Raw genomic sequence first — 22,972 nt, 5'->3', positions numbered from 1 at the left:
CCTGCTGTTCACGTGTGACAACAAGACTTAGCTATATAAATATGATAAAGGGCTAACAAAACTGTAATATGAAGGAAAAAAAGAATCTAAAAGAATCTTGATAAAGCCTATAGACCCTTCGTTTGAAAAGAAAATTAAATAAATCTACTAGATTACACGTTTCAGAATTTTAACATTTCTTTTTTGTATTGGAAGAAAAATCTTTTTGTTTGGACTGAGATTATTTAAATAATCACTGCCTCAATCTTGCAATAAAAACACTAATCACCAACTATCACATCAAAATGGTAAATTGAAATTGCTGCTTTATTCATGAATGTGTTTTCTTGTTCTCACAATACCAATGACTATTTAAAAGTTTCAGTGTTTTACAGAGCTGATCTACTTGAGAAAAAAAATATTGAAAAAATTGATAGCAGTAGCAGCTTGATGTTCAAGAACATCTACATGTACTCCTCAGATCCTAAGTCAGAAAATACAAGTACAAAAATAGATTTTAATTTCAGTCTTCCAAAACTTGTCATGTTGTTGAAAGTGATGATTCATTACTTGTACATATAAGCTTATCGCAAGACTAGCAGACACAGAAGGATTTGTGGTTTATGCATCTAATTTAGAGACATAATTAGAAAATTATCTCGTACAGTTTGCAGGGAGGAACTGCAAAATCTCTTAACTCCTGCCTATTTGAATTTAATTATATATATATATATATACACTCTATATTTATACACATACATATATTACAATAAGGCAGCTCAGAAGTCTTACCTGAGTCTGCTTCATTGCCCGTTCCATCCTGCGAGTGCTTCCTTTCTCCAGTTTGGTCCGAAGGAGTAAGGCTGATGTCTGAATGGCCCAGAACTTTGGCTGGGAGAGCAAGCACTGCAGACAATAAGAACGTTTTGTCATTACTTAAAGACATTGAAGACAGTAAAATTTTTTTAAGTGGTCTCAAGCATGAATGCTGTTTCCTATTCTGAAAGTCAAATATGTGGCTGGAGGACTTACTTCATGAACTGCGGGCTGTACGAATTACCTTAATCTATTTTCAATGTAAAAAGTGGCCTTCAAAACTGCTTCCTCATTCTCAGCTATGCTGTACTTTGTTTTATATGTACCCATATGATGCATAGGCCAAACTGCACAAATTTAAATGGCTACTTAGAATCAAAGGAAAAATGAAGAATTGATCCTGGGCTGACTGGCTCAGCCTTTTCCACACCTGCACACTGGGTAGCTGTAGACAGTTGCAGGGATCCTATTTCTCAAGGCTGAACAAATCCAACTCTCTCTTGGCCTCTTCTCATATGCAAGGTGCCCTGATACCCAGGTTAACAGCATTTCCACATGAAAAATGTTAGATTTGCTAAGAACCTGAAGAACATTAATTAATCTAGAACTCGCCATGACTTGAGAATGACAGCAAGAATTTTTGACTTTAGTAGATATATAGGGACTATGGAATAATCTATGCAAGCAGTTTTCCTAAAATAATTTTAAGTTATTGCTTAGAACACGCTGCACTGATGCCAGGAACTTAGTGCCAGTCTCCAACCACCGATTTTCAGGAAAGTCCAATAGAAGACATTCAGCCAATACAATTCTGGTACCTCTTAATAATTTACAGACTGCCTGTACTCTTTCCAGTATGGTTTTAGAAAGAATATACCATTTCTGAAAAGTGAGACAGCAGGAAAGCTCCCTTGCTAATTTTATTGACACTGCAAATATGATCCATCTTCTCTGAGAAAATATATTTGTCTATAGATATTTGAAGACTGGAGAAAAAGCCCCAGTGGTTTTATTCTTTCCTCTCAGAGATCTCCCAAAGCATTAAAAAGCATAATTTGCTCATGGTTTGTGTCTAATGCCTGACAAATTTCTGTCATGTTGTAATCTGGTTTTGTTTTCCCTAATGATTTCAAAAGAAAGGAGGCAGAAAGAAACAATCTAAAAAATATCCTCCAAACAAAACTACAATAGGAAGAGAGGCAACAACAAAAGCAAAAATGAAGGCAGTGTTGTTGTGCAACAACCAAACACTCAACTAATCCTATCCTTTGTGAGCAAGAACCTCTGCACTGACTCTTTCAGGACTTCTCCTCAGTCTTAGATTAAGAGGCACCCAAAGGCTTCTATATTATCCTCTACGTTCTGAGGATCTGGAATTAATTAAGGGAACACAATCACAACATTCTCTATTCTGTAGATTGTCAAGTACTCTTTTACAAACTATAATCACCAAATCTGGTAACTGATGGATGTCCTAGTTCTGAGAGCTATCTCTCCTCTGTTTCATCAAACTTCAAACACCTATTTTAGTTTCATCTTAAGACAAACACAAGCAAGGCATTCCTAGCACAGGAGATTGGTGTGTCTGAGTTTATTTTTAGCAGCCATACCAGGTAGCTGCTAAATCAAACACCTTAAGGAATTGCTTGGGCAAACACTGGAACAATGTTTCTTTTAGCTTAAAAGCTTATTTTGTGGGGAAGGTCACCCTTTTCCCTATTTTCTCCACTATTAGTATTGTGTCATACTATTTAATTTTTTACTTCAAGGGATTTATTTCTGTGCTACCTGGTGGTAGACATCAGTATTAACTTTGCAAAAGAACAATGACAACTAAAAGTCTTGGCTAATAACGCTCCTAAAGATATTTTCAGGTCTGATTACTGCCCTTGTCCAGCAGCAGAGTCCTTGTTCTCTCACTGCTTCAAGCAAGTGGCCCACGAAGGGCAGAGTACAAAGTTTCTTGTCCACAGCATCCGGCTCTGTAGGAGAACCAGCAGCCCAGGAGAGCCTCTCCCCTGTCTCTGTGTGCACCTCCCACACCACCACCTGAGCAGTGATTTAAGCAAGTATGCTGCATGAGCTGTGCATAAAGTCAAATAGGGAGGGAGGAAATCTGAAGAGAAAAAGGGTGGAATACAAGCAGAGATAATTACATTTTGTTCCTTTGCAGGAGCAATAACAAGTAGCATTTTGAATAGCAATCCTGCTTTTTAAAGGTATTAATTAAATAAAATGAAAGGTATATCTGCTGTAAAATTACAGAAAAAAATTTCATTTCTCCAACAGTTTTACTGATACAAAAAAATATTGCAACTGCACAAGACAATGAGAAGCAGACCTAGTTTGCATTTAAGAAGCACTTGTACTTTGTACTGATACAGAGCTCACAGTCCTGTGCCAGAATTCAAATGTTCACCTTTTCATTGCCTAATTGGAATGTTTAAAGCACCACAAAAAATCAAAATAATACATGCATAAAGGGCACAAATGTTTATACTCAAAGACTGTAAAGAATAGTTTCAGAACATCTAACCATAACCATTAAGCAAGCTTTAATCTTATACCCAAAATGTCCAAGTATTCCAGATAATAAATGCTTTCTCATAAGATCCAAAGCTTTATGTTTTCACCTGAAATTAAATCTAGGCTCTGCTAATAGGATTATAGGTTAAAATAAAACATCGGCGGCGGAGGGGGGCAGGGGGGGGACGACAACCTAAGAACATGCAGGTTTTGTCAACATACTTGGAAGTTCATTATACTGCACCAAGGGCAGCTAAGAAAATTAACAAAATAATAATTCTGAAGCAAAACCACTATTGAGAATATTCACAAGTTATCATTGTTCTTACTTTAGGGAAAGAACAATAAAATAAAGAGAAACATGGGAAGATTAGACAGACTGAGAAGAAATGAAAGGAAATAAGGTCATGCAACATTTTCTGCAAAGAATTGGATATTTTCACATGGGAAAAGTAATTTTCCAATTCTTTCACACATTTTTTTTCCTACAAACAATATCATCCTCTCCCATCATATCAGAATGTAAAAAAGGAGATGACCAAAGTATTACACAGACCAGAATATTTAATTCAATATAACTTCCTTATATGACATTGAAATGAAACAAGATGCTGCAAGTCTTAATAGCAAAGTAGTCCATTATTGTACAACACTTATAAATATGTAAAAACAAAAGGCAAGTTTTGTCCTTGGAACATAAACTTCTCCTGGCAACCTGTTCCAGATTGCTCAAGGAAGTTATTGATGCCCTATCCCTGGATTTGTTCAAGGCCAGGTTGGAGAGGCTTTGAGCAAACTGGTCTAGTGGAAGGTGTCCCTGCCCATGGCAGGGGAGTTGGAACAGGATGGCCTTGAAGGTCCCTATCAACCCAAACCATTTCGTGATTCCAAGTAATACCTGAATTGTGAGATAGGTGACATTAGTAATGACACCCAGATCAAACCCAGCCAAAGATTTCTGTCAAACCCAAAAATCAGATACCATGAACAAACCATTTCAGCCTCAGTATTCAGAATTTAACCTAGGTGTGAAGCACTCCCTGATCACTCTTAAAACTTTCTGTCAGAGAAACAGACAAAGAACTGCATCAGTCAGTCACAACTTAGAGAAGGTAAAGATTGGTCAAAGCAACTCTTTTGCCTTCCTGCATCTACTATTTTAAAAAGCTGGAGTTCCTATAGGAATTCTTCCTGTCATCAAAGTCAGGGAGAGCTTACTTGGGCATATAAAACATGCTAAAATACCTGGAACAAGTAAAGATGATTGTTATTAACTGCAGCACTAATTAATTTTAATGGTTACTAATTTTTCCTTATGATAAATCTATGCAGTAAGGTTATTGTTTTACTCCTGAAGCTTGCTCACTGATAACTACCAGTAGCCTAGCAAAGTACTGTGATTGCTATGATGGAGCTATCATCTGAAAATGGACTTGTAAACGAAGCAATTTTAATTGCAACCACTTGTGGAATTCCTAAGAATTTGCACATCAGTCCATCAGTGAACCAAAAATATTCTGCTTATTGGCCAAATTGCCAGGATGTGGTGAAATTATTTCACTGAAGTCACAGGCATGAGGCACCCTGAGGATAGCTCTGGTCCTCTGTCACGCCTCCAAAGACACGACCCTTAATTCAGATTCAGCCCAGGTTATTTACTAACTTATTTTAAGTTACAAACAAGCACAAAACATTGGGGACAATTTAGAGGAAAAAAAAATGAAAAATATTCCTTTTTAGTTCCTTATATTATCCATTTCAATTAACATACTTCAGGAGCTTTGGTGTTCACTTTTCAAAAAATCCACACATTAAGATTTTCAGATTACTCATGTGGATTACTTCATCCACAGTCCAATAGTCTTGTCAAGAGTCAAGAGTCAATAGTCTTGTTTCATATAACTATTATACCCTTATTTAATGACTTTCAGTAATTAATTCAGATAATTAACATGAAACCCTTATTTCTTCAACACATCCCAAGGCAAAATGGCAAGCTTTTAACTCATTCTGTGCTTTGCTGTAAAATGAGACACTACTATGGCTTCTTTTCCACATTCTATATCCTGCACAATTATCAGGTGAGTACATTAAAAACCCACTAATACGACTGAGGCATGAACAGGGAAAATGTGCATTTGCTTGTATATGTATCTGTTAATCTCTGCTGAATGACTTTATAACTGAAAGCTAACTTTAAAGTGTTTAATTTGTTTTTATGTACACAGCAAAGAATTGGGAAAAACTTCTATGGAATTCATGACTAAGATCAAGAGGAAAAAAACAGCATGATATTAGGGAGAAAAGTGATTTGCTTTGCACCTGTTATTCTCATCCAAATAATCTGACACTTAAGTTTCTGTACAACTAATGCAAGTTTTTCTTCTGAAAAATCATGTTCAACTGACACTTACTTAATATCATATTTTTTGGAAATTTCTCCTAGCACTAAACTGGTGACCGAAAAAGCAAATGAAATAAAATTAAAAAAAAATCAACATGGAGAAAAACCTGAAAGATGCCACATTATTATGGAAAGACTTCTTTTCATTAAATCCATATTTTTTCAACAGAATAGTGTTTAATAAAAGGTACTCCTTGCATTTCTGGAAAAAAGTATGTACAGAACACTGCCCTGGAAAGTAGCTAAATGAACTTTATGGAACTATTTTTAATTGTCTAAGAAAGATTAAGGCAATCCAAGGTCCAGAGGGATGCAAAAATAATAGAAATTTTGAAAAAAGTCCTTAAAATATTAACTCCTTTACTAACCAAGCTCAAACACAAATGATCTGCAGTAGTACTGGCAGCATCTGGATGAAATGAGATTTGTAACTTTAAACAATAATTCTGTTAGAACCCTGTAAGTTAAAATAAAGCACATTTGTGACTAAGTGGTTTCCAGTACCAGCGCACTTCTTATGTTTTAGTGAAAAGCACAAGTATCAAGAGGGCAAGAAAAATACTAAATTTCTAATTACAATTAAGCAGCAGAACCATGGCTTGGCAACAGAACAAGCCAGTCAGTATGACCACTTTTAGCTTTTCTGCTTAGTGTTAGGAACATGTAAAAATTGCCTGTTGGCTCAAACAGATCAAGTATGTTCAAATCAAGTATACATACCTATTCTGCTGTACATGCCCACCCCAAAGATTTCAAAATAAAGAGGAATCAAAAGAAGATTTGACTATATGGCATCACTAACAAAAGTATGATGCTGAGGTTTCACAGAGCTCCAATTCCTCCTAGCGTTTTTATTCTTATCACAACACTCAGCAGTTCACCAATCCTCCTTCAGTGACCACAAATTAAGAGGAAACTGTAATAGCTGCACACATACACAAACCCTCAAATCAATAAACAAGTAAAATTCATTACTGTTTTCTAAATAGGCATATTTAAATGGTCAAGGAGTAGTATTTGATATTTAAGCTGATTTAATGTGCGTGACAAAGGATTGCTTTTAAGCACAGAATGCTGTTGTGCTGGTGTATATAAATAGTTTAATGCAAAAAATTGCTTAGCAACCAGCTTAAGGAACATTTCTCCTTTTATCTATATTTAAATTTAAAGTTTCTATTTTGCAATTATCATAGTACATATGCTCTTTATACATAGAAATGAAATTTCTAATAAAAATGGATTTAGAATTGCAGAATACTGAATAACAATTACAATAAAAAGTTTTTGTGTTTGATACACCATTTCCCTTAGTTCAATGCTACCCCAAGACTTTTCCTATTTATTTTCCATTGTTGTTATACACAAATCCTCTCTGTTATGTGTAATGATACATAATTACTGCATGTTAATCTCTAAATGTATTTTTATGTAAAAATTGAAATGGAGCCATAAACTAAAATGTGTATCTGTAAATGCCCATCTGATTCATCTCAGACAAAGACTTAATGCTATAATTTCAGAGGTTATTTTTTTTGTACTAACAGGAGAGCTCCTCCAGTGTGTCTTCATAAATCAACATTTTATTGAAATTGAATAATCTGAAGTTCAGACAGAAACAACTCCATTCTTCTATATTAAATATATATATATGAAATACTTTTCATTTCTTTGAGGGTATCACCTTAACACATGACAACTTCACTTTAGGTTCAAAATTCAAACAAAACCTGACAGCCAATAAAGATTTGCTCTTGGACAGTAAATTGGAAGAGGTAGCAACAAAACACAACACATCAAATTCAAGCCTATTGCCTTTACTACTTCTACAGGAGAACAACTACTCATGGAATCCACAGTACAATCCCCAATTTATATAAAACATCTTAAGTATGTGACAGTTCTAAACAAACAACAGCGATTAACTTGGGAACAAACAAATAGGATGATGAAGCAAATTATTTCAAACCATCCGCTCTTTCCAGCTTCTGTCATCCATAATCATTGACATTGCTTTAGACATGAACAATCAAGCTGTATATTCTCCAGTCACATTTTATTATCTATAAACGCCTTCATATTTTCTAAGGTCCAACAACAAAAAAATTACATTAGGACTTCACTCCAGATGATTCTTGTTTCAAACGGACAAATTCTAACCTATTTGGCAAAATTATGTCCTTGGAGAGCAACACAAACAAGATACGGGACACAAACAAGGACAGTAATATTTTTATACCTTGAGAATGCAAGGCTTCCATAAATACTATGAGAGTGGATATGTTTAGTGGCTAGCAGGAAGGAAGAGAAGAAAGATAGTCAAATTTACGCAGAAAATTATTCCTAGCATGGACTAGCCAAGAGATTTTGCAGATTGGTTTTTGGTTGCTTTTTTCCTATTAAAAAAATACTGAAACAGAAGGAATACTCACACCAGTGTGTATTGTAGTCTACTACATCTTTCCTCCTCAAGGTCAAAAGCTCTGCTCAGGTATCAAACAAAGATCAAAGGCCCTGCTGGTATGTTTAACAGTTATCAAACCCTGTGCTGTATACGCCTTGATACATCTCTTTAATTTCACACTTTCACTAAACATGGAAATCTGTCCTACACTTCCAGTCATTCTAACAGTTTTGGGCCACAAAAAATCAAAATATTATCAACTAATCCTGCAAATTAGAAGTCACATCAACACGTGAGTAACTGTCTTTTTCTGTGAAATGGACTGCAATTTCAGGTAGCAACCAAAAGCATCTTTTTCCACATGGCATTAACAACTAGAACTTAAAAACCAACAATATGCAAAGTCTTTGGAGTTACAGATTACTAATTGATTTAACAGTCTTAGGAAAAAACTAGCAAGACAAGGATAATTTACATTTTTTTCTTTGCAAATGTGACAACTTGCATTATACACTTCTAATTAGTAATACTTCAGGCATTATTCCAAGTCCTGTGTTAGTGTTTCTTTTTCAATGCTGCATGAGAAAAATGTGTTATTACTTGGTTAGGTCTTAAATACTTTCTTGCCTAACAGCATCTAATATAAATTCTACATGGCACCTTTAGAGCATTATGCCAAGACCTTTGCACTGTAATAACAAAACAAAAAATAAAGCAATGCTTGAGCCTGTATGAAGTGCATTAGCAGAAGTTCTGTATTTTTTGTTTATTAGGTCTCTTGGTGTTTCAGTGAGTTGTTACATCATGCTACAGAGTCAATCATGATCATCTGTGGTTTTTTTAAGGCCTCTTGAATTACCATGATTAAAAAAATTCTCTGACTGTATGTTAGGCAAATGAGAGGCAGAAATCCTGAAAGTATTAAAGTCACAGAGGAGAAGATTTACTCTCCTGCAGTGGCTGAGACATCAGCATTTGCACAGTGCCATTTTCCAGTACTGCTTTAATATTCCATCTATTTCAGTAGGTTTAGACCACACATTCAGCATATTTTTCCCCAAAATCTAAAGCTATTCATTCAATTGTATGACAATGGTTTATTTTGGTCCATAAAACTAATCCTGGGACTGTTGAACGAAAATAGCTTTTCACCACAACAGGTGTTAGCTGATCATTAGCAGAGCTGGGCTTAAAGCTCTTAACCACAGCCATTAGAAATACCTCTTGGGTGTTAAAAAGTCAAGAGTGAGGCCAAAACACCATCAGTGATCGGCATCAAGGGACTAGTTTAATTAGAATGGCATTTTTAAAATTCACTTTGTCTAGTCTTGTCTGGTAGCCTCAGCACTCAAATTATAACATTACGTCATTGTAAATACAGACTACCTTTTGTTGATTCCTACCACTAAAACAAGAATACACTATCTGATTTTTTTTTTGCATTGCTATATACTTCAGTGTATACAGCAATGCAAAATGAATGAAATTTTTTTCATATACATAATTTCAGAAGCTTGGATAATTTAATGGATTTGGAATAAAATACAAATTATGAGTGTTTTAAAATGAAACGTGTACACATACATACTGATCACTTTTTTCAGTTTTCTTTTTGTCCATACACACTTTATAAGGCAAAATGTTAGAAACCTATTAGGTAAACAGTTACTTACACTATACTAGACTGATCTAGAAATGAATGTTAGACTCAATAGAGCAGCAATTATATCGCACTTACCTAAAGGCAATTTAATGTTCTCAAGTGCCTCATTCAATTTTAGTCCACATGTGACTGACTCTCTCTCTGAAATTTATTGTATCTGGAATTTATCACATCTGAAGGTACATTAAATACAATATAAGAGTTATTTCGTAGCTTGCTCAATCAGTTAAAAAGTTATAAGACAATTCTGGAATAAATTTTCTTCTCGGAAGATATAAAAATACATGAAGGCTAATGTAATTTAGCTTCAATTGCATTTTCCACAGCTTTTTTTACCCTATTTAAATAGTGTTCTGTAGCAAATGGGTAGGTTTTGAAAATATCCACCCACCAGTGGCCTCAGATTCTATCCTGCTTATCATTCTAAACATATTTCCCCTCCATGGCACTTATTTTAAGCAGTAACTCTTACTCCTTCTGGTATCTACCTTGCAAAGGGACAATTCTTGCTTCTAGGCAACTATGTATGCTAGATCAGCTTGGAAACTGTGCTGGCTTGTGTACCACTTCTGTAGCACCTAGAATTTCAAGGAATAAAAAAAACCAAAAAAAACCAATCAGGCAAGAAATATTGGAAGTTAGTTCTACTATCTGCTCAAAGATACTGTTACCAACCTTATTAGAACTAGCAAGACACGTCATTGCCATCTCTTCTACCTCGCCTTAAAAGAACTGTGGTTGAAAAACTCAACACAGCCTCTTCTCAGCAACAGATCAACATTATTCACGAGCAACCTTCTGCTTTGTTAGTCAATACTCAGACTCAGCATAGTAAGCTGACAGTCTTGATTGGGATAAAGGATGACTTTCCAAAAGAAAATACCCTCAGACTTTACAGCTTCTTTGTTCCATTTGTTTTCATTAGCAAAGGAAACATACGCAATATTCAAGTAAAGTGAGGCTGCCTTACCCTGGTCTTGGTTCTTCTAAATAAATTAGTCAGGAGAACATCCAACTTCTCTTTCCATTCTCCATCACCATCTCATCTGAAACCTGAATAATCTCAAGTCCTATTTGCCTCTTCAGTGAATTTTTTTGAAGAACACAGAGCAAAAAGAATCATAGAAAAGGTCTAGATCTGCTGCTTTTACTAACAGATCTAAATATGTTGTTCTGTTATTTTTATCTCCTTCTGATTCCATGTACAGTTCCTCACATGCAGAACACCAGTCAAAACTCACTCTCCTTCTCCGCAGCCACACCGTTCAGAAGTCTAAAGGGAAATGGTTAAGCACTCTCAGCACAAGGTTCATAACCAAACATATGAAATGCCATAGCTGTTCCTTCCCCCGTTATACTCTTCACATCTTCTGACTACACACCAAGAATTTCCTCAGCTTTTAAGCTGGATATTCCTATGTTTTCTCTTGGAAAATCTGTCTCACGCCATAACCCTGCAACTCAGAAACACCTAAATATTGCGTGTATTTAAAAAATTAAATAAAACATGTTCTTTGACATGAACATGGGGGTACTGGAAACAGATCTCTGGTCAGAAATAGAAGAAACACAAGCACATGATGAATGTCTTTCCAGCTAGCCCTGAATGTAGCTCTGCAGATAAGAGTGAAATGACAGCACAGTGTCCCTTACATGATACAATTCACAGGGAAAAAGGTCAGAGAAAATGAGCACTAGAGAAATCTTCCCTTTCAGAGGAAGTCTCCTATGTTCCACAAAAAGAGCTGTGTGAAAGGAATACAAAGATCTATGCTCAATGGAGAATTTTCATTGGAAACAAAAGACTCAAAGAAAGCTTTGTATGCATTCAAATGTAACAGAAACACAAAAAAGCAAGCTCGTATTAGCCAGCATGGAACAAAAATATAATAAAAAGTATGGAGACTTATAGTGAGTTATAAACATGATTCTTTGCTTCCATATAACGCAGTCTGTGACTTCACTTGCATGCATGCAGGTACATAACTTGCAGAGAAAGTTATGGAAGAAACAAGTACCACAATTCAAAGTAATTTTAGACACAATGAAATAATCAACTCAGATCAGGATTGGCTAAGGAAATGTTTCAATGCTTTTCCCCTTTAGGATTTCCTACTTTCTAATAATAGTCCAAAGACATTATCAATCAAATTAGGTGTTCAGTTCTACTTATACGACCAAACTGCAGATATCTCCTGGATGTCCAGAATTAGGTATGTTTTCTTCCAGATTAACAGGCATCGGTGGGCTGATATTTAGCAGGTTTTTAAGAGCTTGACACTCTCTTTTGATACTAAGTGGTATACATTTTGTGTCCTCATTTAAGATGTAAAAGAAGATTTTTTTTTGTATGCTATTGTCTAATCTGGTTTTTGTGTTCTATTTCAGTTTGCATTTTTATTTTCATTTTAAGAGACAACTTAAGTTCAGATGTAAGCTTTCCTTGGAGGTTCTCAACTTTTTTATTTTTTTAGAAGAAAGAAACTAGAGAAGAAAAGGATATGTAATGAAAAAAAGAAGGTACTGTTTTATTTAAAGGCATCAGCTTTCAATGATTAGTGAAGGGTAAACCACATAAGATATGGCTCCTATTTTCACTTGGAATGGAGTCCAGCCATATGACTGACACTTGTTCCATTGTGCCAAATACATCACTTATTCTGTGTTATGCTGCAAACAACTTCAGCCAGACTTGATGGTAGTAGCATTGTTTTTTTCAGGTCTGTGGTTTGGACTTACTCCTGAAACAGCATAAGTACAGACTTCCATACCACATCACAGAACTGCATTTATTTCCTAAGGCCCAATCTCAACAGCAATAAATCACAATTTTGCATACAAAAGACTAGAATTTAACTCTTTGGTACCAATGATAAGGATTTCCCTAATTATTTAACAAGAGCAAATTTCTTGTTTTAACTGCTCAGCCTCTGTAATTTCACCATCTGTGCCAAGATTCTCAATACATCATGTGATCTTGAGGTTATAACCTGAAAACCAGAAGAGTATTTTTTTTCCTCTGCACAGGTAGTAAAATAGTGAACTGGTTTGACAATGGCTAGATATCATACCTTAAAAATAGATAATTTCAGGACTGCATGCAATGGTACACGCTATCTGCGGACTTGTGATCTATTTAGTACCAAGACAAACAAAGCAAATGACTGACAAAAAGGCTAAAATTTAGAAAACCTGCGTCAATGGAGGATATTTTCTAACTTGTTAGAATTGGTCATGTGGGAGAAGAAGTAAATCCCTACTCCCCTTGCAAACTACCACAGTAGGCTCCTAAATCCTACGCCTTTCATGCTCTACTCCCCTTCAGCCTTGCCTCTCCTCTGACAAAGAGCATTTTTGGAACAGACAGTGCTACAGGTTAACTCATCCTCTGCTGATAGAAATTTCTTCTTCAGGGAGACAGTTATGACTGTTAATCTTTCAATTTGTTACTACTGCCTGCAGCTACAGACAAAACCCATCATTTCTCAATACTTTCATTGGGTTGCTAATTTTTATTTTTTTTAAAGTAGTACTTCTTACTCAGCAAAATCTGGGTAAACCTACACATTAAGGTTCCTATTCCTATTTTTCTGCTTTATTTGCCTGAACTTTTCAGGGCAAACTCACTGCTTTCAAAACTCCAGATCACTGGAAAAATTCTTTAGGTCTGACAGATCCTGCATCCTTATGCAACTGACCCAGGGTGGTGGGATTAGTCTGTTCTGCCTGCCTACTCACATTTATGAGCTCACCACTATGTTTTTTTCCACAGACTGCCAGTGATACTTCCTGTTTATTTGGCCTATCAACAGCCTCTGGAAGAATGCTGCTTTATATACTGATGTTATCAGATGCTGCATAGATTTGTACTCTAACAGCAACTTTTATCTTAATTCTACAATGGTAACTTCAGCACAAATATCCATTTACAATAACTATCCTTAAAATATCTTAACTGAGAATCTTCTGCAAGAAGAGAATATAGGGCAGCAAAAATACTTGTTCTCAGACAGATTTGGAGCACAACCATAAAAATTACACAGAACAATGAATCATTAAAAATCCCCTTCACAGACTCACTAGAAGGCATTAAATTATCTTCTTGAAAACAACTAATTTCAATGTTTTCATAATTTCTTATATTTAACATCAGTCAATGGCACAAGAAGAATAACAGTTGCATACAACTTTTACATTATAAAATACACATGTCCCATTTGTGAACCAATCCAATAATGATGTTAACTAGTAAAAATCAGCTACCACATTTTTTTCTGTAACAGGCACAGCCAAAAAAATTCAGAAATAATTACATGCCTAGACCGGTGATTTATAGTAAGGCTGCCACTGACTTTATTATTCATCTATGTCAGAACAAATTAGAGAAGTTCCATAAAACACCCTCCGAACCTTCAGTCTGTAAGAACAGCTATCTGTATAACAGTGAGACACAGGAAAAGAAAAACCACACAATGCCAGACAGAACTCCACAGGGAATGTGTTTACCTGGCTTTTCCCCGTTTTGAATGCCAGCATCCACCGCAGGAATTCTGCCTACAATGGTCTCTATGGCTCAGCAGTCTACACACTGCAATACCTGGTGTTCACAAGTAATGTGACATGTTAATGCAAGAAGCATGCCTCACTTACTGCTTGGTGGGCTGAGGGGACAGAAGATGGCTAGAGATGACAATTTCAGTGAGATTTCTAGGATGGCCTCGACAGTTTCCCCCGAAAGAGCACATTAGCAAGTCTCACCGTCCATTAGAAGATACTTGATTTCAATTTCATTCAGTTCCTTCCTGACTTCACCAGCAGAAATATTTTGTCTCTTAAAAAGAGCTCCTGCTCTCACATGCAAGAGCATCAAGCTGCTGGAGGCCACCAGCACCCTGGCTTTTAACCTTACGTGCAAAAGTTTAGTTCCCAGGAGCAAAAAAAACCCACCACCTTCCGTTCAGAGCCTGAAGAAACAGTAGTCCTGAACGAAGAGTAACTCCTTTAGCAGCAACCAAAAGTGAGGAAGGAATAGAGTAAAAGTAGTCAGCAATATATTAGCAAGAAAGAAATTAGGGAAGAAGACAGCAAGAGTGAAAGATAAACAGAAGGCAAGCACTGACAAAGAAGGGCTGAGGGGAACATGGCATGGATGAGTAAACAAAAAGGGAAGCTGACACAAGCACAAGCAACTAATACTAGTGGGGGAAAGAGTGAGAGACTGCTGGAGAGCATGAAAGAAAATCCTGTCTTGGTGGGCAAAGTGAATAGCATTCCTAAATCTGAGAGAGTTGTGAAGAGAGAAGCTATAATCTGAATATATTTATCAGGGACAAACGGCAGTGTCTGGGTTGTGCTTTGACTGGAAAGAAGCTACAAGCATGAGCTATAAGGGATTAAGATTCAAACACAGTCTAGTGTCTGACCAGTGTATTATGCACAGAAACGACAGCAGTTATTAAAATCACTACAAAAATTGGACAAGGAATCACAGAATGAGTTGGGTTGGGTTGGCAGCGACCCTTAAAGGCCATCTAGTCCAATCTCTCCGCAATGATCAGGGGCATCTTGAACTAGAACAGGTTGGTCAGAGCCTCATGCAATTTGACCTTGAATGTTTCCAGGGATGGGGCATAAACCACATCTCTGGGCAACTTGTTCCAGTGCCTCACCACCATCTCCATAAAAAATGTCCACCTTATGTCTAGTCTGAAGAAGCTACATAGACATTCTACTTGGACAAATGAAAGAGGCAATCTTTTTAGTTATATACCCCTATGGTTTGCAACTTCCCTGCTTTATTACAGCTACAACACACAGAAATGAACACTTGCCTATTATAGATCAGGAAAAGACACACAATATACACACACTGCAGTTCTTGCACAATAAGCTGTAAGATGAGAACTGTGTCATTACCCCAGCCTCTAAATGTCCTGCTTACTACTAAGCTACTAACTGCTTCAGACCATGCAAGCTGTTCAAAATAAAAACATAAACAGATTTCTTAACGTATTTCGTTCCTTTATTCCCAAACAGTAATGCTTTGACATGCTTTGGTATTAAACTAAAAACCAAAGAAAACATCATTCTAGCAAACAAAAACCAAATTAGGTACAATATCCAAGACATAGGCTTTCCCTCTCCTGGTGTTGCAACTATGAAATCAAACAACTAATCTTACAGCACAGAAAAATCTTTCACAGTCTATTTATAGAAATCTGTAAAAATATTTTCTCTTTCATCTTTTGCCTAGACTAGACAGAATTCATTGGAGAATGTGTTGCCCAATGAATTCTGACATATATACTTAAGAAAAATCTAGCTGACACAAGACATGAAGTCTTCAAGAAGAATAAAAAAGCCCAAGCTCCAATTTAATTAATGCAAGACATACATGAGGATAATATAGACAAGACAGTAAAATCTCAAATATGTCAAAATATATCAACTAGTACCTAGTGTCATGATTTTTATTTCTGTTCAGAAAAGGCCCCAAATCTTAGCTTCCCAGATAGAAAAGCATTAGTGCAAATATTTTAAAACATTTTTGCAAATTCAAACATGCAGAACATGATGCTTTTAAATATTTTATTGGCCTTTATTTGAATAGTCTTCATAACTAACAGCTCTAGTTGCTATAATTAATGCAGCCAATCCAAACATGTCAAAAGTATTTATGTTATACCATATTATCATATATACTATATTCTAGGCATAGAAGTTATACCAGAAAAAAGTCTGAAATTTCTCACAGTAATCATCATTTATGTAATTTATGATAGACGTTGCTTGAGCAGTCCACTAAATGAGCTGGCATCGGTTCTATTTCCTGATGCAATGGGCTAACCTTCATCAATAGAATATAAACCTTTCTTATTCATGTATTTGCATAACTGGAAAGTACTTTTCATAAGGCTCACAAACACTGCATGTGAATTACCTTATGAAGCTTTCCTGCATATTTGATGTTAGAAATAAGTCCTAAAAATAATACTTTGCTTTATTGGTCTGTAAATTATACCAGTAAAAATCTACTTCTGTAAGAAAAAAAATCCAGCTGAGCAATGGGGTTCTACTGGAAAGAATAAAAGCTTCCCTCTTTAGTCACATAAAATGTGATCAGTACTTGAATTCAAGCATTCTATAAACACGTGTAAAATAAATGCGCATACACCCTCTATATAAATGTATTTAAATGTTTCACAAATTAATTTAACCATAACACCTTACTTTCTAGCCAACAGCACTTCAAAATTCCATTCTTTTATTTAAATGTGCTGCTTCTGATAAAACAAAGAAAATACTGTAGAAATACCAGAATCAGAGCTCCTTCGAGAGAATCTTTGTCCTTCTGTAACCCAGAGGGCACTGTGTTTTTCTCAACATACAGAAGCCAACAAACTCCTCATACAATGGCAGGACAATGCACAAAACCATAACCAAGATCACTGCTGAACAGAACAGGATTTACTCAAACAAGGACAGCTAAGCAAGTAAAGCCAGTATTTCCATGAATAAAAGGTGTAAGTGTTTCTTTGGAAAGTTTTCAAAAAATAGTTACTCCAAATCTTTCTCCATTACATCTCCTTTCAAAAGCCCATTGGTTTATAGACTTAGAACTTGATTAAACTTTTTTTTTCCTCAAAAATGTTGAGCTGTCTGTCAATAAATGTACAAAAGAAAGTACCAATTAGAAATCCTTCCCAGTAGTTTGGCTACCTGACTTCAATATGAAAAAAGACCAAAGGAAAAAAAGAATTAAAGAAAGGAAGAATCTGGAGCCATTTCAGTTTTTCTTCCCCAATTTTGGAGGAACAGAAAAAGAAAGTCATGCAGAAATAGGGTAAGGTAATTTTATTACTTATCAAGTTCATATTATATTTTTCTCAAAGTAGCTAGAACTAGAATAGCTCAAACTGACTGCATCCAATAGAGCCAAGAACAACAGGACAGTGACATTTTACTGATGACAAATGAATCAATGAGTATCAGATTTGCACATTTCAGACACCTTGGGCGGGACTGCAATATTTCATTACTGCAGTATTTCATGACTGCAATCAAAGACTATGACATTGTAATCAAACCTATCCTAAAGTGTATTAAGTCAGAAAAAATGTCACTTGTTCTATATTTCATCTTTAACATAGACCATAAAGATTGTTTGGTGAACTGATATGAAAAATACTCTACTTCCAGTTGAAACACAGACATGATATCATCAGAGAAAATTAAACTCAAGTTGCTTAGACACCAGCAACAAGAATTCAATCACCTTTATTTTTTCAGATGCTATGGAACAAGCAACATTAGAGTAATAATTGAAGTATTGGGTTAGGAAGAAAAAAAATGAAGGGATGATATTTAGGTAGGTAGAGAAGATGAGAGCAAGATATTATGATAGCAATATAAATTTCAAGAATAATTCTTCCTCATACAGTAGTAAAACAATAAAAAATTTACTTTGAACAAAGGGAGGATTGGATTTATACCTTGTTTAGTTCATCTGTGCCCTCTCCAGCAAAACAGTCACTAAATATAATGAATTATACACAGAATATAAGTCACTAACAAAAGCGACTGCTAGTACTGATAACACATGATGATCATAACATCACCAAAAAGGGGTTACTAAGCATCAGACAGAACAGTGAGAATGTCTTATTTCCTTCAGATGATATCTCAGACAGCATTCTGTTGAATAGGGGGTTTTATTTCACCTTCTTGCCACAATGAAAATTTTCTTGCTGAAGTAAATTATAGTAGTTACAACTGGTGAAGGACATGAGAGGGGGAAGGGAAGCCTGGGACATGTCAACTGGCTGTCAGAGAGGCTGCTAGAAAAAATAAGTGAGCTGCTGATAGATAAAGGAGGAGGGGGAAAAGAAAGGGCTGCTGTGGGAAAAAATGTTAATAATTGTCATCAAATTTGTCTGCTTAACTTCTCAAACCCTTAGACAGGCAAAAAATCTATTAATATTTAAACATTATTTCTGTGTTCTTTTACCAGTGCAGTTACAGTGAGCCCACTAAAATCTATTGCTTGAGTAATTCTGTACGGGTTATACAAAAGAGCACATCATGCTAGAAAGGAAAGGCTATCCCAAATTTCTTGCTCAGAAAGGCACACAATAAATCAGGAATCATCTCTTGCAAGACATAATTCAAGCAGAGCTGTGGATCCCATGGACTGAGGGAAGAATGCAGACCACAGAGGAGAACAAAGTTGAAAGGGATAAAAGTGTCAATTATGCTGAAATCTGATACTTTGTAAAATAAACCAACTTCAGACAGACTGTTACTTAATCCCAGTTTTGGAATGGAATGCAAGCTTCACCCCTGCCCTGCAACACATGTACTAGAGCACCCAGTTACTTTACCCTGAAACATCTAAATGCAGTAGACATAACTGACAATAGCAGGCCAGTCTCCTACCCACAAAACACTGCACACACAAGTACCAGATGCTTTGTGAACAAGCTTCCAAGAGATCCAGTAGAGTCTTTGCACATGCAGCAGAAAGAGGCAGCTTCTCTTTTGCTACACTCAATCTGATTTCCCAGTACTGTGTGATGGGCCAGAAGGCATACATGCACTAAACTAGCAAGTGTTTAGATCCTGACATTCCTGTAAAATGATTCAGACTTTTGAATAAAGCCTTTTGAAGAAAAAAAAAGAAAGAAAAAAATAGAATGGACTAGCTTTGAATTCATTTACTTAAAGAGTCACTAGCTAACTAGCAGGGCTTTGTTGAGAGAAAGCCTTTGCAGTGTTATAATCTTTCAACCAACAGAGGCTATTCAAAATGGGCAACACAGCTTAGAAAAGAAGTGAAAGAAACTTTTTATAAAGCCACAAAAGTTACAGCAGTAGAGACACATGGCACTCTTAATGAGCTTTTCAATACTCTTGCTGCGTATAAAACATAAAAAAACTGCAGCCATTTTCTCAGCAGAGAAAAATGCACTGCTTTTATTTAAGCTATATAAACAACTTCTCTTTAGAAACCAAATTGGCATGTTAGTTTTAAAGAGTTTTGATAGGAAGGCTTAACATTAAAAGTATCGTATGCTGTGACTTGATTGCTCCCTAGTTCCACATTAATATCGCAAATGCCATAAAAAAGATGAGAAAAACAAAGCATTTCCATTTCCACCTTCCACTCCCTCCTCCCAATGCCCCCTTCTACAGTGAAATGCAGAAGAAGTATTCATATATGCATATTCATACACACACACTCAATAAAATGTGCACTGTAATCCTTCACTGTGCTTTTCAAAGGTACCATACAACATGAGCTTCTATTACACTCAATAAATGCCCACCTCTGGAAAAAAAAATATCCAACCATTCTAAAATTCCTTAGTAAAAACAGTCTCTTATGGAATCAGTAGCTCAACACTGAGGAAAAACATTCCCATCCGGTCTATCTTTGGAATACATAGTATTCCTTAGATTTTGCAGACTCGTTCCATTCGTAACATTCAGACAGACTCGTAACATTCTCCAAATCCTCCATCGGACCTTGGTATCCCTCTCAGCACTACAGGAACAATTTCAGCATGATACATTGTTTTTGTTAGAAGGTGGTAAACAACTTCAATTCTGTAGTCCAAGCAAGATACAAGTTATTACCCTGTTTTTTTTCCCTCTTTAGAAAGTTATCCTCACCTGTTCAAAATGTCCACAGAGAGAAGAACTGCCAGAGCTTCCTTTTCCCTCTTTCACCACTTGATTAAAAAAAGACTGTTCAGCTCTCCATAAATCCTGAGAAAGCTCAGAATTTTAAGAAACCAAAGCAACTAAATTTTTGTGGTGCCATTTCTCTTCCTTCTCATCTTTCATGGGTTCCAAAGGATACAAACACAAGTCTAAGACATGGGATGCACAAAGCAAGACTTCTCCTTCACAGTTGCTGGTTACTTTCTCTTCTCAGTCCCCTACAGGTTAATACTACTGCTGCCACTCAATGTCCCCTGATCATAATACACTAATAAGGGAAAAAAGTAATATTCTCCCACACTGGGCTAAGTGCTCATCACATTTACCACAAAAACCATTTCTCCTGGACTGTTCAAGGGCTTCAACAGATGGAATGGGTAATTTTAAGGACCAGCTGCAGCTCCTTAATCTTGGATATTTGTTGGACTGTCATATTGGACTACAAAACATTGTTTTCCTGATATGTAAACTATAAGCTATAGTGGAAGCTTTCTATAAAGCTCCAAGAACTTGTATTGTTGAGTACAATCTTATTAGCCTTTTTTTTAAAGAAAACATTTTTCTCTTTTGTAGAAGAAAAATGCAACACCATCCAGTACTTAATATTTTCTCTATTTCTCTGCAAGAATTGCATAATACTAAAATTATAACAAAGGAATATTTATCAGTTCTTAAATATATTTTTCATATGTTCCTGGAACTTTTTTACATTTCAGAAATAGTTCGCAGTCCCTGGTTGCAAAACTTACGTTCACATCAAAAAGATTTCTATAAAGCCTTAAATATAATCTTGATTTTTTTTTTTTTAATATCATGCACACTTACATAGCACTGTTGTTCATTTCATCTCCTCTTTGGTATACTGTCTGACCTGCATTACCTATTTGAAATAATGCAAACAAGAAATATTTTAAGGCTTACTTTTGCTCATTTCCTAAAAGGATTTTTTTCCCTAAAAAAGTATTTTGGTCACTGATTTACAGCTCAGGGATGTACTTGTGTAATTCTAGGGAAAAACTGCTGACCAATATAAAATGCAGCAGAACTTCACTATTGCATTTTCCCATTAAAAATAATCCACTAAAATTAAAGAAGGTAATTAAGCACATTTAAGCATTGGAAAACTGTTTTGGGGACCTGGGAGTAAACTAATCTACAAAATCTCAATGTAAAAGCATGTAAGCAGCACTGATTTAGTTCTTTGGTTTCTTGCATAGTCTACTTCCTACATCCTACACTGAAAGCTCCAGCAAAAATTTTATTAAAAGGAAGAAACCAGTAATTCTACCAGAGAAGCATTGAGTGTCACTACTGCTTGACTGTCCCACTATCCCCCTCTTAAAATGGTAAATAGCTGGGTAAATACCTTAAATACAAATGATAACAGCTATGGTGCCATTTAATTTACTTTACTTACATGTAATTTAATTTACAGTGTCAGCTAGCAGACACTGTAGGAACCAAGAAGCACTGAGTGTCACTACTGCTTTACTGTCCCACCATCCCTCTCTTAAAATGGCTTTTGAATGCAATATTCAGTTAGGTAATCAGAAAGTTCACCAGCTACATAACTGTCTCTGAAGTGGCTTGTGTGATGTTTGATTGCTAAAATATATCTTAGCTTTCTTAGAAGGCCAAGTGCTTAACATAATAGACTTAATTAAAAAAATTTATAGTTGTTACCCGAAGTGTGAAAAGAATAATATTCAATCCCCCTCAAAAATCAATGCTTAATTTTGTATTTAGTCTTGTGCTAAAATGTAGAATGCAAGCTTCATTACTTCTTATGTAAAGATACTGTATCAACAATTCAACTATAAGTTAAAAAAAAATCTAGTGCATCTAATTTCACTTCTGGATTAACATCTTGAAAGTTGAAGTATTATACTGATGGGTTGAGATTTTACTAGAACATCTCAAAATTCAAGTCCAAATTCTTGTCCTGAGAGCTGCTATCCCAGTCAATGAGACTATATACACCCTCACAAGTTGCTTCAAAAATGAGCAACACTGAAAGCAATTCTTTTGTAAAAAAGACAGTGCTTTTAGGACAATAGCAACTATTTCCAAGTGACTCCAGTAAATTAAATGCAGCAATCCTTTTGTAGTTGACTGCAGTTGCCAAGCAGTGAATTAAAAGTGATATTTTTAGCATTACAAGTTATGTTGTTTAATAGATACAGATATAGATATCTCTTCCAGATCCAGTAATTTTCAACTTTTACACATATAAAAGGGAGTCTAGAATGACAATTTTCCAAACTGCACCTAGTACAAGGCAGGATAATATCATCTACTTGAGATCCATTTGATCATTCTTTCCCTCTTGTACTACCTAGATCTTAATTCTCTCTGCTTGAGAGAAATTTCATGTCACACGCACTTGTTTTTCAGTGCCCAAAGCAAGAGGATCTTTTGATGATATACTGATCAATTTTAAATGCCTTGTAATTTTTCAAGT

The 22,972-nt window shown here is 35.7% G+C and overlaps 1 protein-coding gene across 1 annotated transcript in view; it reads right to left on the bottom strand.

The window, feature by feature from the left end:
* TTC27 (tetratricopeptide repeat domain 27) overlaps positions 1 to 22,972 on the bottom strand; it is a 111,453-nt gene that overhangs the window by 53,861 nt on the left and 34,620 nt on the right. The window contains exon 10 of the mRNA XM_036381100.1: positions 772 to 885. Coding sequence (XP_036236993.1) covers positions 772 to 885 — 114 coding nt within the window. The remainder of the gene's footprint in view (positions 1 to 771; positions 886 to 22,972) is intronic.

Source organism: Molothrus ater, chromosome 3, assembly GCF_012460135.2.
Source record: "Molothrus ater isolate BHLD 08-10-18 breed brown headed cowbird chromosome 3, BPBGC_Mater_1.1, whole genome shotgun sequence".
In the NCBI taxonomy this organism is placed as follows: domain Eukaryota; kingdom Metazoa; phylum Chordata; class Aves; order Passeriformes; family Icteridae; genus Molothrus; species Molothrus ater.
Note: the sequence above shows the minus strand (reverse complement) of the source record. Positions and strands in the feature narration are given on the sequence as shown.